Source organism: Aythya marila (genome assembly GCF_965140915.1).
Source record: "Aythya marila genome assembly, chromosome: 19".
Classification (NCBI taxonomy): domain Eukaryota; kingdom Metazoa; phylum Chordata; class Aves; order Anseriformes; family Anatidae; genus Aythya; species Aythya marila.
The window spans coordinates 10,894,553-10,909,708 of NC_139060.1; the positions used below are offsets into that span (position 1 = coordinate 10,894,553).

At 43.2% G+C, this 15,156-nt stretch overlaps 1 protein-coding gene across 5 annotated transcripts in view; it reads left to right on the forward strand.

Moving 5' to 3' along the window:
• The window catches only part of SCAI (suppressor of cancer cell invasion), a 42,198-nt gene that overhangs the window by 9,437 nt on the left and 17,605 nt on the right, over positions 1 to 15,156 (forward strand). For 3 of the 5 annotated variants that reach the window (XM_082775864.1, XM_082775866.1, XM_082775865.1), the window contains exons 2-8: positions 2,903 to 3,034; positions 9,503 to 9,598; positions 10,229 to 10,315; positions 10,901 to 10,999; positions 12,316 to 12,412; positions 13,760 to 13,858; positions 14,632 to 14,784. In XM_082775864.1, coding sequence (XP_082631990.1) covers positions 2,928 to 3,034; positions 9,503 to 9,598; positions 10,229 to 10,315; positions 10,901 to 10,999; positions 12,316 to 12,412; positions 13,760 to 13,858; positions 14,632 to 14,784 — 738 coding nt within the window. In that variant the 5' untranslated portion in view covers positions 2,903 to 2,927. The remainder of the gene's footprint in view (positions 1 to 2,902; positions 3,035 to 9,502; positions 9,599 to 10,228; positions 10,316 to 10,900; positions 11,000 to 12,315; positions 12,413 to 13,759; positions 13,859 to 14,631; positions 14,785 to 15,156) is intronic. The other 2 variants (XM_082775867.1, XM_082775868.1) reach the window with 2 other exon arrangements.

Here is a 15,156-nt window from a genome sequence, read left to right on the forward strand (position 1 = left end):
GCCTCGGGTGCCCGCGGCCAGGAAGGAGCCATGGCTGTGCTGCTCCAGGGGCTGCCCGATGGACACGGGGTCTGGATCGTGTGAAACAACAAAATCACAGACTCCAGAACTAGTTTATGTTGGCTGGAAGGCTCTTGGGTAAGGCTGGATGTTTTCCTGACACCAGGTGGTGGCGGGGCAGTGGTGAGCCTGCCCCTCGCTCCTCGTCCTGGCTTCGCAGGGCTGCTTCAGAGCCTGGCCTCGGGCTCTGGGTGCCTCAATGCCACCTGCGTGGTTTGGCTGCAACATGCATCTGTTTTCAGTCCTGAACCCTGCATAGAGGGGAAGAAAATGTTGTGAGTGTTGTAGCGGAGTGTCTGCGGGGTGTGCTAACTTTGCAGGTCCCTGTGCAGTGTCAGCGTGTGCTGAAATGCGGTTTGTCGTCTGGGTTCTTTCAGCAGGAGTCTTTAGTAAGAAGACAGCTTGCTCCTGTGCTTACAGACATTTTGTTCAATAAGCAGAAAAGGTGCTTTGGCCCTCTGCTTCAGGAAGAAGTTCAAACCCTTGTGCCAGTAGCTGTATTGTGAAGCTGAACATCCAGAACATTCTCCAAAATGTTTTGTTTTCAGCTGGGGAATCTCTCTCTTTCTCCCCCTCATCCTCCCAACTCCCCTGCAGTTCTTCTGACTTTGCACAAATTAGAATATGCTAAATCATTAGGAACTGGCAGGGCTGAGCATAGGCTTTCGAAGTACATTTTAACTGTCTACGATCTGAAAAGTCTTTTTTTCCTTCCTTCCTTCATTCCCATTTTTTGTTCTCCCCCGGCTTTTCGTGGTTTCTCTGCAAGTATTTTGTCTGCCACCTGATACCTTTCAGAGCAGCAGGCAGGGAATTTGCTGGCTTATCTTTTAGTGATTGCATAAGCAGCCCTGTTTGCAGAGGGCCTGGCGACTGTACCGTGAGGGCCGTGGTTGGTTTTACTCGCCTGCTGCAGGGCGAACACAGAGCCAGCTGGCCAATGTTAGCGATGGCTGGGGTAGATGGTGTAAAAAGTGGTGTAATTTAAAGGTAGCATACGATAAAACTGACTGTACCATTAAATTAAATGTGGGGAATGATATACGGACTGTCTGAAACGTACTTAGCCATTTAAGCAACCCCTCCTTTTTAGAGATCTGTCTGCAGTCGCTCCAGAGCGTCCGACCGTCCCCAGCGGAGCGCTGCAGAGCCCAGGGGCCTCGCCGCAGGATTTAGGTCAAGCTTGCTGCAGAACACGTGAAACTGGGGTATTGTCCCTCTTCCTGAAATTCTTGAATCACCTCCTGGCTGCTTCTGACGTCTGTTTTTCAGCTCTCATTGCTCCCTTCGGTGTGGTGTGTTGGTGCTCTGAGTGCTGGCTGTTGTGTTTGGCGCTGTGTGGTCACAAGCGGAGAGGTCTCAGACGCGGGCCGGTGCTTTGTGATATTCAAGTCCTGCTTTGCTGGACCCATACCAACAGGTTTCGGCATCTGGTTGGTATGTGTGAACTCGTACGTTGTCTGGCACCCATCCTCACCCATGTCACAGTCCCCTGACGGTGAGCAGAAACTTCCTCTTTTTCTGGAGCTCTCCAGCAGGCAGCCGGTGTGCAGCACCCTGTGCTCCTGCAGTGGTGCTCTGGGCACTGCCACGTGGGTGTGCAAAGTCAGGTGAATGTGTCTGCATCTTGTCTGCCCTGGGAATGACCGAATTGCTTGGCCAGCAGTGCACACTCACTGCCAGCCCCCCAGACTGGAAGGAGCTGCTGTGATCTCCTGAATTTGGTAGGCACGAAATGCCCGCTCAGGGAAGCGTTTCTGAAGCCTGTTTGGTTATTGGGAAGGTTTATCATGGCAAGTGGAGAAAGATACTTGCGGGTACTTTCCAATGACTGGGAGAAGTTAGCTCTGCTATTTTCTGGCTTGAGTTGGGATTTGGGGGTAATTATTTATGCAAATAACATCCAAACAGAGCTTCTGCACGAATGGAAAATCATTACCTAACAAAAGTGCTTACCAGATCTGGTAGAGAAGTCACTGAAAGTAAAAGCTCTGCATTTGCCCAGTTAGAGGTGTGATTATCTTGCACTAAATTTCTTAGAGAGCACAGAACAGCCCGAGATGACCTTGCAGCCGTTTTTAGAGGATGTTTTGCTGCTGCTGTTGTGACGTGTGGCATGTGGAAGGTTAACTTTATGTGTATGTATGTTTCAAGTCAGATTGTAAAAGCCACTCTGCCTTTACAGGCTTTCCTATTCCCTTACTTGTTCAGTACTAGGAATATCTGTGTTATGTCTTAGGTTTTTTTTTGTTTACAGTATGACATTTTGCTCACACGAACAGTAAAAATAGATTTTCAGGTGTAATTGTGGGCAGTGCAAGCCATGGAACTAAACAGTCATGGGGAAGTGGAGAGGAAGCAGAGTTTTCTTTTTTACCAGTTTGTCTAAAACTGGTGTGTTGCAACAATAGCAACTAGCAAACTACAGTTTTCAACAGTTCCAGATTGAAAATGAAATATAAACAGAACTGTAAACATGGCTGCAGGATAAACACCTCTGCAGGAAGGCAAATTCAGAGATGTCTTTGTCCAAGTATGAAACTCAAATGTTTATGTTAAAATCCTTTTGCTGGCATTTTTGTGTTTGTGAATACAGTCCTCAGTTATTTTATGACTCTTGTGCCAATTCTATTTTTAATTTTGTTCTGTTATCTAGTGCATTGTGAAGTAATAAGTCCCGTGCTTTGATTCTCAGATGTTGCTTTTAATGAGTCTTAAGAAGAGTCACCCAAGGGAGCACTGCATGCTCGTTGTCACCATCCCCGTGGAACATGCATCTAATCTGGGTGAGTTCACAGTAGCCCTCAATTGCTGAGTGATATGTCTATTTTCTTCCTCATAGGACTGAGTTTGCCCTAAAAGAAATCATGTCATCAGGAGGAGCTGAAGATGATATTCCTCAGGCAGAGAGGAAAACAGTTACAGACTTTTGCTACTTGTTGGATAAATCTAAGCAGCTCTTCAATGGCTTAAGGTCAGTGCATTGCACATTTGGTAGTATTCCTTCAGAAAAGCGTTGGAACATACACTCGAGTATGTGAGGGAATGTGAAGTAAGATGTACAACTAGCATTTTCATCTCGAAACTAGCAAGTTTGTTTAGGAGAGAGCAGCGTGCACCTGTGTAGGGGTAGTTTTGGACCATATATGTAAGAACGTCTGTGGAAGTTTGCATGGTCTGTTTGCACGTTGTTCAGGTGCAGATCACAAAGAAGGCAGAGTACTTACAGCCGTTCTGTCTGTTCCTTTGGGGCAGAATTAGTACCTTTATTGGATTACCAGATAAGAGATGTAGTTTCCGTGTGCATCCATGGTATTTTGACAAAAAGAAACCTTCTTATCCAGAAAGAAGATAGAAAATTTGGGTGGGATTTGGGCAATAAAAAATAGAGAGATGGCCTTCAGCAGCCAGCTCTCCTGTGTGAAAATAAAAACGTCCTAGAATGGGAAGCTGCCTTTGTCCTTGCTGTAACTTGGCACAGCTAATGTAGGTGCTTCTTGCACCAAACTTCACTGCCATTTCACCTACAAGGCCTGTGATTCCTATGGTTATAGCTGGGTAAAGCAGCCTTCAGGTATCTCCTCTGTTAATGCTTATTCTGTTCTGGAGAGTTCACCTGGAAAGGACTTGGCAAGTATCCTGATTCTTAGTCCAGTTGCTTGCTTTTCCTTTTAGCATAATAAATACATTGATACCTGCCTGCCCTCTTCTGTTTTGAAGATGATGGTAGCCTTTGCTGCTGTATTTGATGCCGTTCTCTTTTCCCTAACATGTTTCATGGAAAAAAAAAAAAAAAGTGGTGGGGGAGGGAGAGGAGAGCAATGATTTCCTTCCCAAAATCTCCTCTGGGCACTTCAGCTGCAGGGAACCGAGCCTATAGCTGTGTTGGCAGCTGCTTAGCTATTGCTGCTGCCAAAAATGCAAGGGCTCAGCCTGCCACGTCTTTGTTTCAGTAGCATTTCCTTCCTCTCTTCCCAATACAGATGCCAAATACAGCATTTGAGGAAAACATATGATGATCTGCCAAGGTTGCTGCTCCAAAGTATACTTCATGCTCACACTGCCAGTGATACCGTCCTTTTGTGACCATACCTCCTAGAATAACTTAGGAAGGAGGTTGTCTTCCTAGTATCTATACTTGGTTTTGGACGAGCTATAAGTTATAAACAACTGTTAATGAAGTGTGTTCCAGTTTCTCTTTCTCCTCCTTTCCCCACTCCCACTTGCTTTTCTCCTGGAAATGTGGAGAGGGAGCGTGTTACAAAGAAGCTTTTCACGGTGTGCTATCACCTGGTATTTTCTTTTTGATGCTAGAAAGTGCTTCGGTGTGTTCAGTATCATAGAGAAGCTTGAAACTTAAATGAGACTTTCCACATGTTCTGTACTTCCCCAGACTACAAAGTCTTGTTACTCATTGTGTTGGCTGCAAGAATCGTGACTGCTGTCCGTTCGCGGAAAGAGCTGGTAGTATTTAGCTGTTCATTTCTCAGACTTGCAGTAAGATGCAAATCGACCCTCTTCGTTCTACGAGATGCTGCTGATGTAGAAACAACAGGGCCCTGCTAGCTTCAGGTAGAGCAGCGGGCTGTAGCCCTGTCTCACGCTGGCTTCTCACACCACCTGCGGCGGTGAGGCCGGCGACTGCGTGCTGTGCTGGTGTGCTTACTTTGTGGGTTGGTAGAGGCCAGGGGAACGCTGTGCTGAAACCCCGTTATCCCACTGCTGTCTGGGTTCTGGGCATAGCAGCCTGTAATTACTACAAGCATATGAACATAAAAGGAAATCGTCCTTTTTATCACCTGTCAAAACTGAACGTGTTTGAAGCTCTGAATGTTAAACTTGCTGTAACCTTCTTTTTGAATAAGTGTGCTGCTGAGCCTCTAGGACTTCCTCAGTGTCTTTGTGTCTCTGTGAGCTGTGTCCCTGTGTGACAACTCCCACGAGGTGCTGGCCAAACAAGTCTCAGCACCTTTAATTGCTTTCCTGTGCTATCTGGCTTCTGCCAACAGCACGGCTGGAACAAACTTCTGACAGAAAATGAATGACAAGCACAGGAGCAGTGCTGGTCTTTGCTAAGACTATGCAGCAATACTGGATAAAATCCTCTGTGGAATTTACCCACCAGCCACTCCAGTGTGGTAAGGGAACCAGCCTTCTGTGCCCGGGGTGAGAAACCCATCCTTTCAGAACACGGGAGGCCTTGTATTCATGTCATTTTGGAATATTGCAACACCAAAATGTCAGAAAGTCTCCATGTGTTGCTGGAGGCCGTTGTAACGAGGTGTGGGTGACCCTTGTCCTTGTCTGAACAGGACTGACCTAAACCAGAGCATCTCCAGTCCCTCTGCACGTGGGTGTCTTCTTGCTGCCCCGTTGTCCCTCCTCTGAAGCTGGTCATGATCAGTAATAGCACCAGTGGGTGCCCCTACTGCTGCTTGCTCCCTACCCAGCGTCCTGAGCCAAGCACACCCTGGAAGAGGGAGCCCTTGCCTTTTTCTCTGTGTATGGCTTTTATCCTTCTCTAGATCTGAGAGCAGCAAAATGTCTTGCTATGCTGTAGGTCTTTTGCTTTCAATTTGGGTGTGTAGTTACTTCTGGATCATATATTCCCTGCCTCCGTCGGTGGGAGGAGCTGTGCTAATGATCCACTTTGCAGTCAACTGAGTCTTTAAAATTCTTTTGGGCTATTACTTCCCACCAAATAAGGCAGATCCTCTGGTCTCATTAAAGAAGCTGTGCACTAAATGTCCTCTCTTGCTTATGCCGTCTGCTTTCTCACAGCAAAATTTCTTGGTACACGGGAGCAACACGCGTGATCAGAACACAGAACAGCAAATGGGAAGGAAAATGGATGGTAGCAATGGCAGGGCTTGTCTGCAAAAATCTGTGATGGAACCATGGTAATGTATTGTCATAAATGAAGTGTTATTACAGCCATGTCAGAATACTATCAAAAGAACAAGTGCTACTGTCTGTTTCCATGGAGATCTTTCCTGTTCCCTGGGGAGCTGAGGAATCGCATGGTATTGTGCAGCTATGCCAGCTGCAATTAGGCGAGCATAAAGCTTGAGAAATATACGTGTGGACACCCAGCAGTGACCGTGGACAGCAATGGCCAAACATATGTACGCTGCACTAACAGCTTTTTAAAATACCATGGGTTTTCACATATTCCAAACTAATGCAGCACAGTGAGTTGAACTGGGCTTCAGGGGAACGCTCAGGCTTGTATAGAGAGGAAGGTGCAAAATAAGAGGAGTCAGTTGCATGAGGGAAGATGTCAGGTGAGGTACAAAGAACGTTTTAGCTTACTGAAGTGGGATATATTCATAAGCATCATCAGCAAACAGATGTTTGTTTCTTAATTTATGCAAATACCTGCTTCTTCCCGGTATTCAAGGGAAGAAGGGTGCATCTTCTTCTCTCCTTATGTCAGACCTCTGCTCAAATGTCCTAAGCAACTTTGCCTAGAAAGCTCAAATTAATACTTGGAGTCAATTTACTAATTTAGTCATTAAGTCAGTGTCATTGAACTTTTTTTTCCTTTTTTTTTTTTTTTTAATTTAAATTATCAGTTTGTATCTTATTTTTTTTTTATTTTTATTTTTTCTAACTCTCAAAACCCACAAACATTGAAACTTGTGGACGTGCTAATTAAATTTAACATTACCTCTTGCTATATCAAAGCTTGCAATATATCTTAGTCATGTGTTTGGACAAATTATTAACTTTGTTTAGCTGTAATGTTTGCATTTATTACTGCAATATTTTGCATATATTACTACAATAGAAAGTGGTGAATATTTCACTGCAGTAAATGATTTAAATGTATGTATTTTTGTATCAATCTGAATTTGGATGAAGATGTATATTGTGTTGGTGTCCTGAAGCACATGCTTATACTCCTGTTTACCCCTCGCTACACCAAAGTATGTTCCAAGATGTCGAGCAGTTTGAGATGATCTTTTTTTAAAAAATAAAATACTACCTTGGCATCTCCATAGAATAGCAGCAGCAGGTACTGGAATGGCTTTTCTGGGTTGGTAAGTGTCATAGCAGATAACAGATTCATTTTGCATATAGTAGCTAAGCTTGGTCCCCTCAAGCTGTGTGGGAAGTATAGTTGGCTGATGAGCAAAAGAATATTAATTTACTTTTCTACCCAGGGTGCTGTTAAAGCAATTCCAGTTAGCAAAAATGCACCACAATTTTTTTCTCTGGAAATTGTGGTGTGCTCCTTTGCCTGTCTCACTCTTCCAGAGGATGTGGTGTGGTTTCCAAAAGGTGGTTTGGAATGGTTTGGCAGCAGTCTGGGCATCCCAGGCTTGGAGGTGGAATATGCTGCTTTTGCCTGCAAGTCTGCTGAAGACTGAGGTTTTGGATGGTGCATGAAGCAGCCCAGTGATCTGAGAGAGCATTCCCTGAAGGAGTAGTTCTGGAATCAAATGACAGATTATGCCATCTTGAACAAGTGATTCCAGTTCCATGTAGGGTTGTATACCTCCTCTGAATCAGCTTCAGGATACTCTGTAAGCAACGTGCATTCAGTGAGACCGATGGGCTTTGGTCTCCTCCGTTGCATTTGTTCCAAGGCTCAAATAACTCCCAGATGAAGGCCTTCTACTAGCATTAAGAGCATGTGTATTTAAAGCTAAGATCCTTAGGACTACATCGTTGTGGGGTGGAGGTGGGGGGAATACAGCTTGGAACTTGAATGAATGTACTAACGTCTCTGCACTGGAGACCAACGTGGAAAAGACAATCTCGGGTTCCAACCTCTCACTAAGTGTGAGTTAGAGGGTGACAAATGTTGCTCGAGTGATGTAACCTGACCCAGTGCATGTTAGCCGTGAGCATCTGTATTGCTTGCTTGGCCGGGTGGCACTCGCACAGCTGATTTATGGATCTGTTATGGGGTCTGTTTCTGAAACAGCGAGCAGCCTCATCCATCTGAAAAAGGAAGTTTCCTTGATGAGTAGCAAGAAATATTATCGATCTAAATGAGTCTAAGTGAACTAATTACCATTAGATTATTCTGCTTGCTCTTGGATAGTGCTTTTTAATTTCTTTTTCTTTTTATTATGGGTAAGAGTCCGGTTTAGCTTTCTGTGCATGTAACCAATGAAAATACTTCTCTTAGCAAGACGGTAAGATGTTTTCAATCACATGTGGAAAAATGCATGTAGGAACATGGTCATCTGTTCTTTGGATTGACTGTAGGCCTATTCTGCTAATGTTGTTGAGAACCTGTTGGCACTGAGGAGCCTTGATAAAGGCATGTTTATGGGGTGAGCATGGATTCCTTGTTACTTCTTAGACTGTACCAATGTTTTTGGTACATATCCAATCACTTGACTCATGTGAGCTCGCTCATGGGAGTACTCCTTCCATCTGCTGCCATTCTGCGTGTTGGAGAAGCCACTCTGGCATTCCAGGTACATCTGGAGAGAACAGGCCCATGTGCTCAGGGTATCGTATGGCCATAATAAACACGGCACGAATGCATCATAAATATACCATACGTTTCATAGCTAACTTCAAAGTGAACGTCTGCCTGTATAACTGGTGGAAGCTGTGGGACACAGCTCACCCCGGACAGTCAGCCTTTCCCAAGGGGTCCGCTGGGTCGGGGCTGTTGGCCGGTCGGATTTGTAGCTGGGCACGTGCCCTCAGGTAGGGTGTGAAGGACGGGGGGGTGTTGACTGGTGATAGACACTGGAATGGTTAGAGTAATTCTGCTGTTCTTTGAATGAGTGATTGAATTACAGTTCACACATATGAAGGGTGTGTTATTGTCTTAGCAGGAAAAGTTTTACCTCAGCCACTTATGGTTAAGCTGCGTACCTTCAGTTTAACGTTACAGCGTTGTCCTGTTTTGGATGGAATCTGTAAAACCAGGGCAGTTTATGACATTGTCTCTCTGTATCCCCAGACACTGATTACCTTCATGCAATCATTCTGAACATTTGCAAAATGCCTGGGACCTCTATTAAATAACTTCAATTCTTTTTTCATTTGAAAAGTGACTAGGGAATTCAGCTGGAAGTAGGAAGCCATAGCTAGGAGAAAAGACTGGAGAATTTCTTCGTGCCCACGCAGGCTTCTTTCTCGTATATATGCATACAGTCTTTTCTTGTACACATGTTAAATGAATATGCAGCCTGGCTGTTTCGGGGGTAAATGTGTTGGGGATAATATGGTCAGATCTTGGTATGTGTACTTCCTACAAGCCAAACAGCATTTCCTTGGAGATTCCAGTTAGAACAGGTTTTGAAAAATGGTAGGAATCGTGCTTCTTGGAGTCCTGGGTGCAGGCAGAGCTTGAAAATATTTCAAGTCAATTCTGAACAAAGCTATTCTGACACGGATTCAAATATGCTGCCATCATGCTGGGTTGACTGGAGTCTACTCAGTAACTCTGTTTGTCGCTTGTCTGTTGCAGGGATTTACCTCAGTATGGGCAAAAGCAGTGGCAATCCTATTTTGGGCGAACATTTGATGTTTATACCAAACTCTGGAAATTCCAACAGCAGCATCGGTAAGGGAATGTTGTAGACAACTGTTTTCTATGGATTTAAATGCAACTTTAATCTCTGGTATTACGGTATGCCTAGGGGCCCCAGTTAAGACTGTGATTTCACTGTTATTCAAGCATGAAGGGAGGGAACAGTCACTTCCTGGAGTGCTCACAGTCTAATGAATTAAAATGTTACAGAGTTTTCATTTTATTTTTGAAGAAAACCTTTTGCTCTACTTGAATGCATGTTGCTTTAATATATTGCCAAGGAGAAGCTGGGCTGGTGGCTTCTGCAGTGCAGAACCCATCTGGAGTGGTGTGAAGCGTCTTGCTGCAGTGTGGGCTCCGATCTTTCACACCTTATGTTGGCTGTGTAGTTGAGTGTTCTCCTGGGAAGTGGTGACCTTTTCGTTTTGTGTATTTTGTGCAACATACTTATGTCTAGCTCTTGCAAGTTTTTGCAACATAAATGGTCCTTGTTCTGGTGTGTGTATGCAGTGCTGTTGGCTCTGTGAGGGACTGCTACTGGGAATGCCACACCAGGAATGAAAGCTGAGTTTGGCCCTACAGCGGCTCTTTGTCTTGTCTGGTGTGATGTTCTGAGAAATTCCGGAATGCCTTTTAATCTTTCTTTTCTCTCTTGCGAAATAGACAAGTATTGGACAATCGGTATGGGTTGAAGCGGTGGCAAATTGGGGAAATTGCTTCCAAGATTGGGCAGCTCTATTACCATTATTAGTAAGTAAGCACAGAAAAGGATTCGGTAGGGAAATGCAGTGTTAGTGGCAGTTCCATGCCAGTTATCTGGATACTCAGTCAGGAGCCTGCTGAGGTAGAAATGAATGTCAGTTGAGTTGTGATGTCTGTTTGTGAATGAGAAGGCACTTGGGACTGCATGGGGTGCTGCACAGAAGGGCACCTGTGAGCCTGATATGATACTGCTGGAGTCACACTGATACTGCCTAAGGAGTTATCTCCTCCCTCAGAAGTGTCTTTAAGGCTTCCACATGTGCTACATTTGACTCTTGTGCAAAAGTGTGATTTACAAGTTTGGGAGCTTAATGTTCCTTTAACCATGAATTAACCTGTCACCTGTACATGTGGGCACAAGGCAGGCAGATTTGATTGTTTTCAGAAATGGAATCCAAGCTCTGAAATCTGTAGTCCCAGCATGCACAAAGAACAAGAGTCTGGCTTTCATACAATGTTATTTGAGGAGGGATTTTTGCCATTGATGCACAAGATGGTTGAGGGGGCAGAAAGGGAGGGTTTGGCATGGATTTTCAACTGAAGCAGTGAGCTAATCTGATTCTTCCTCTACAGCTTGCGCACTTCAGAAACCAGCTATCTCAATGAAGCTTTCTCCTTCTATTCGGCAATTAGGCAGAGGTCATACTACTCCCAAGTCAACAAAGAAGACAGGTATGTCTGAATGCATGCACTCCTTTTTTTTTTCTTCCCCAAGGCTAGAACGGTGTATGAAAGTAGCAAATAATTATAGACTGTAGGATGAAAACTGAGATGAAATCAATGTTTTTGGAGGAAGATTCTTTCAACCCTTTTGCAATGATTAAAAACCCCAGTATAAAGAAGAGCTTTTCAGGATGACTGGAAGAATATTCTATTGTGTGGTCCTGGCTAGAAAGCTATTAGCCCGAAGGTTTTTGTCATTTTGAGTCCTGCACAGTGGCAGTGCTGGGACCTAGTATGCTGCACCTGGAAGATAAATCAGTTGGGCTGAAGCAGAGGAACTGTTTGTTTCTAATCTGGCATTTTGGGGGAGCGTCATTTGGTACTGCTGTACAACAGCCCTCTGTGACTAACTGGGACAAGGTCCAAGAGCTTAAGAAGGCATAACATCTTCCTTTAAGACACGGTACCAACAAAGGTGTACTCAAAAGAGGGATGTGTTGTGGCAGTGCCAAGCCTGACTGACTGCCAAGAACATAGATATAAATAAGAATAGCTAGAAAACTCAATTCTGGATCCTGATAATATGTTCTAGAGAGTAAACTTGGGTTCCATTATCAAATTAAAGGTAAAGAAGAAATTATCTGAAATCATCATCAAGATAATGCAGAAGGTTTAGTGAGGGACTTTCCTGCACGATATTCAAGGATCTCTGGACTTCTTTGCACTTCTGTAGTCTTGCAGATTTCTAAACGTACCTACGTGCCACAAAAAGATGAAAGTTGCTCTGCTCTGGTATCTGTTGTTCCTATTCTCTCTTAAAAATCTCTCAATTTCAGTCTGAGTGCTTGAGCGGTTCCAGACAAGGTAGGACTGAGCGAGCATGTTTCTAGATGCTGTCAGGCAGTTTTGGAAGTGGTTAAGTAATTACAGGCTATGCTGACTTGCAGGTCTCTTAAGTTGTCCCAGGTGGGTGAACTCTGAGCCAGCTTTGGTACTCATCTGATGCCATGGGGTCAGATACTGCCCATGAACTGTCAAAAGGCTTAAAGACAGCTATTATAAATGATTCCCATGCCTCTTCTTGTGTAAGGAGCCTGTGAGGAAAGGGGTTTTCTTGATTTTTGTATCTGTATTCAGTGTAAATAAACTGAGCCAGGTACCTGTTGATGTCTACATGAATTCAGTTAGAATTCCTAATTTGCAGTGTGTTTGATCTCTTTCTGACCTTAACCTCCTCCTCTCCCTTAACCTTGGCTCCCCGGTTGCCTATCTATATTGTATTTTAATCTCAAACTTGACTGTGGTGTTTTTGTTGTTGTGTTTAGGCCTGAATTAGTGGTTAAGAAGCTGCGTTACTATGCAAGGTTTATAGTGGTTTGTCTCTTGCTCAACAAAATGGATGTTGTAAAGGACCTTGTAAAGGTATGTTAAAATGATGATAAAGATGATGGGTGGGAGGCTGCTGTTCATTAAAGGCTTTTCTCCTAATTAAGGAATCTATAATATAGTCTATTTCATCTGAAATATCACTCATTACATCTATGATGTTTGCTGCTGCTACAACATAGCTTTTTTTTTTTTTTAATTTATTTTGGTTGTGCTGTTGGATGCCACAGAAGGAAGGAATAACGTGGATTGATCTATGGAAAGATGTCAGTATGATGTGAACATTTGGCTAGAGAAAAAAATTACAAATTGATGTAGTTACTGGGAATAAACTGTAAGATGCACGTTAGCTATCTGAAAGTGTGGGAATCATCCGGCAGCTCTGAGTACATCTTCATTCCTGTATGACACCGTATTGCTGTGAAAGCCAGCGTCTCCTAGTTTGATATTGGGCTTATTGTTTCTTCTTTCCAAACTGCTGTCACTCTGTCCCATGTCTAGGACGCATCCTGAATATATTTTGCACCTTCCAGAGACCCATCAAAATAAAACCTTGCTAAGGGATATAAATATTACTATGAAATTGGAGAGGCTGAATCTGCATATGCCTCTGCTGTGGGAGTAAAGTACTGACTGCATATAAACCAAAGTCTTTAGGTACAATGAATAAAGTACTGACCAAGGTTGATCATTGCCTTTTTGGCATATCTGGCATCCAACACAGTGAATATCCTCTGTGAGCCTGACATTTAATAACGACACCTAATGTTCCAATGATTTGCCGGTATTGTTTGAACACCAAGTAAAACATCCTAACAGTTACAACTGAGTTTGGGAGGTACCCTTTAACTACACCAAAGGAACAGTATGCTTCTCCTGACAGCATATGTTTCCCAAACCTCTCCGACAACCTTATGCAAGCAACTTCTGGCATTGACAGTTTTGTGTAGGTTGCATTACTGTCTTTTTGTCTAAGCTTATTTGAACTACCAGTAGCAGCTAAAAAAGCCATACCATTCACTTTCTCAATGCGTTTAAAGTTGCTTGTAAGCTTAAATTTGAGTCCTGTGTGTCCGTAGATTCAGGTAATAACCAGTGACGTAGCTGTATGCGAGTGTGATAGTTACTAAACTTAACTCCAGATATGCTTTGCATTGGGACCTGATGAAAAGACACTTCTCGTTGCCAAAGCTCAATGCAACATTGGCATTCTGTCTCTTGAAAGAGCACGCTTTGGCTAGCATGTTAGTCACAAGCGTGCTACATATGTTCTTAAGTAAAATGATTTTTTTTTCCTTAAAGGCCAGCACAGCTAACCAAATTGTGAAGTTACTGAAGTTCTCAGTTTAAGAAGTAACTGTGTCTTTGAACTTTTTACGTCAGGAGCTGTCAGATGAAATTGAAGACTACACTCATCGGTTTAATACTGAAGATCAGGTGGAGTGGAACCTGGTTCTGCAGGAAGTGGCAGCTTTTATTGAGGTGAGAATAGCGGTCTCTCTTAGTTGTCAGTTGTTGAAGTTTTTTTTTTGCAGGCGTTTTGACTGTGTTTTAAAGTGTACTTTGTTGGAGTACTGGCCTTTTACACAGGCAACACATAAGCCGTTGGGAAATATAATGTAATCATGGCAGTTAACTGATAGTGTCTCTTAGCAAAGTTGTAATGTGACCAACTTCTGAAGTTTGTTAAAATAAATGTATTTATTCTATCAAACAAGACAGTGTTCTACTTTCCTCTTTTTGTACAAGACATCACTGTGTAGCATGATTATGTATTTACGTATTGCCAGAATAGATGGCAGCATTATCATTGATTGACTCAGCTCCCTTTCTAGTTCCTTCTAGGAAGGGAAGAAGTAGTAAAATAGTGCACGATTTTTCTGTGTTCTAGGAATGTGTAGTTTGTTCTGCATCAATTCGTAAGGTTGTTGATGGCATTTGGTTCCTCAGGTATAGAAAAGCTATAGGATAGGAAGCAGAGTTTGTGTTGTTTGAGGGAATACATTTTTTCTATCTGCTGTACCCTCAAGTACTTGTACCACGTATTTGCTTTAAGTCTCTAAAAGCGGTTTCTTTTCCAAGTGCTGAGGCATTGCTGTGTGGCTTGCATGCAAACATCTGCATGGCAAATTAATTTTAAAAATCTGCCTCAGTTATGAAAGGTTTGTTGTAAGTGGCAAGACCTTCAGTCTTCTCTCTAACTGTAAATCTGTACATTCCATTGAATTCCTTATTTATTCTGGTTGTTTTTTTAGGCAGACCCTGTAATGGTTTTAAATGATGACAACACCATTGTAATCACCTCCAACAGGCTTTCTGAAACTGGAGCTCCATTGCTAGAACAGGGAATGATAGTGGGACAGCTTGCTCTTGCAGACGCACTGATTATTGGGAACTGCAATAACCAGGTAACAGAGATTGTGAGGCCTTGGGCTTGTGTCTTTGGAGTTCAAAGTCCCTCCTCCTGTGACATCCCTTTGGATCATACAATAGAAACTAGAGATTGCAATAAAGTGATCACTGACGTATTTTGGAAGTGATGCTTGCAGTGGCAGCAAACTTAAGCTGTCTCTTATTTCTGAGAACCTCTTAAGTTGTTTTTTTTTTCAGATATTACACCTGTGGTACTCACCTCATATTGCTTATTTTTCATCATGTCAATAAGTAGATACAAATGATTTTTCATATAACAGATCAGTCTGAGTAATGTTCAAGCACAACTGGCCTGTAAGCTGTCTAGAAAAACCTTGACTTGGGCTTTCATATGATATACCCCAGCT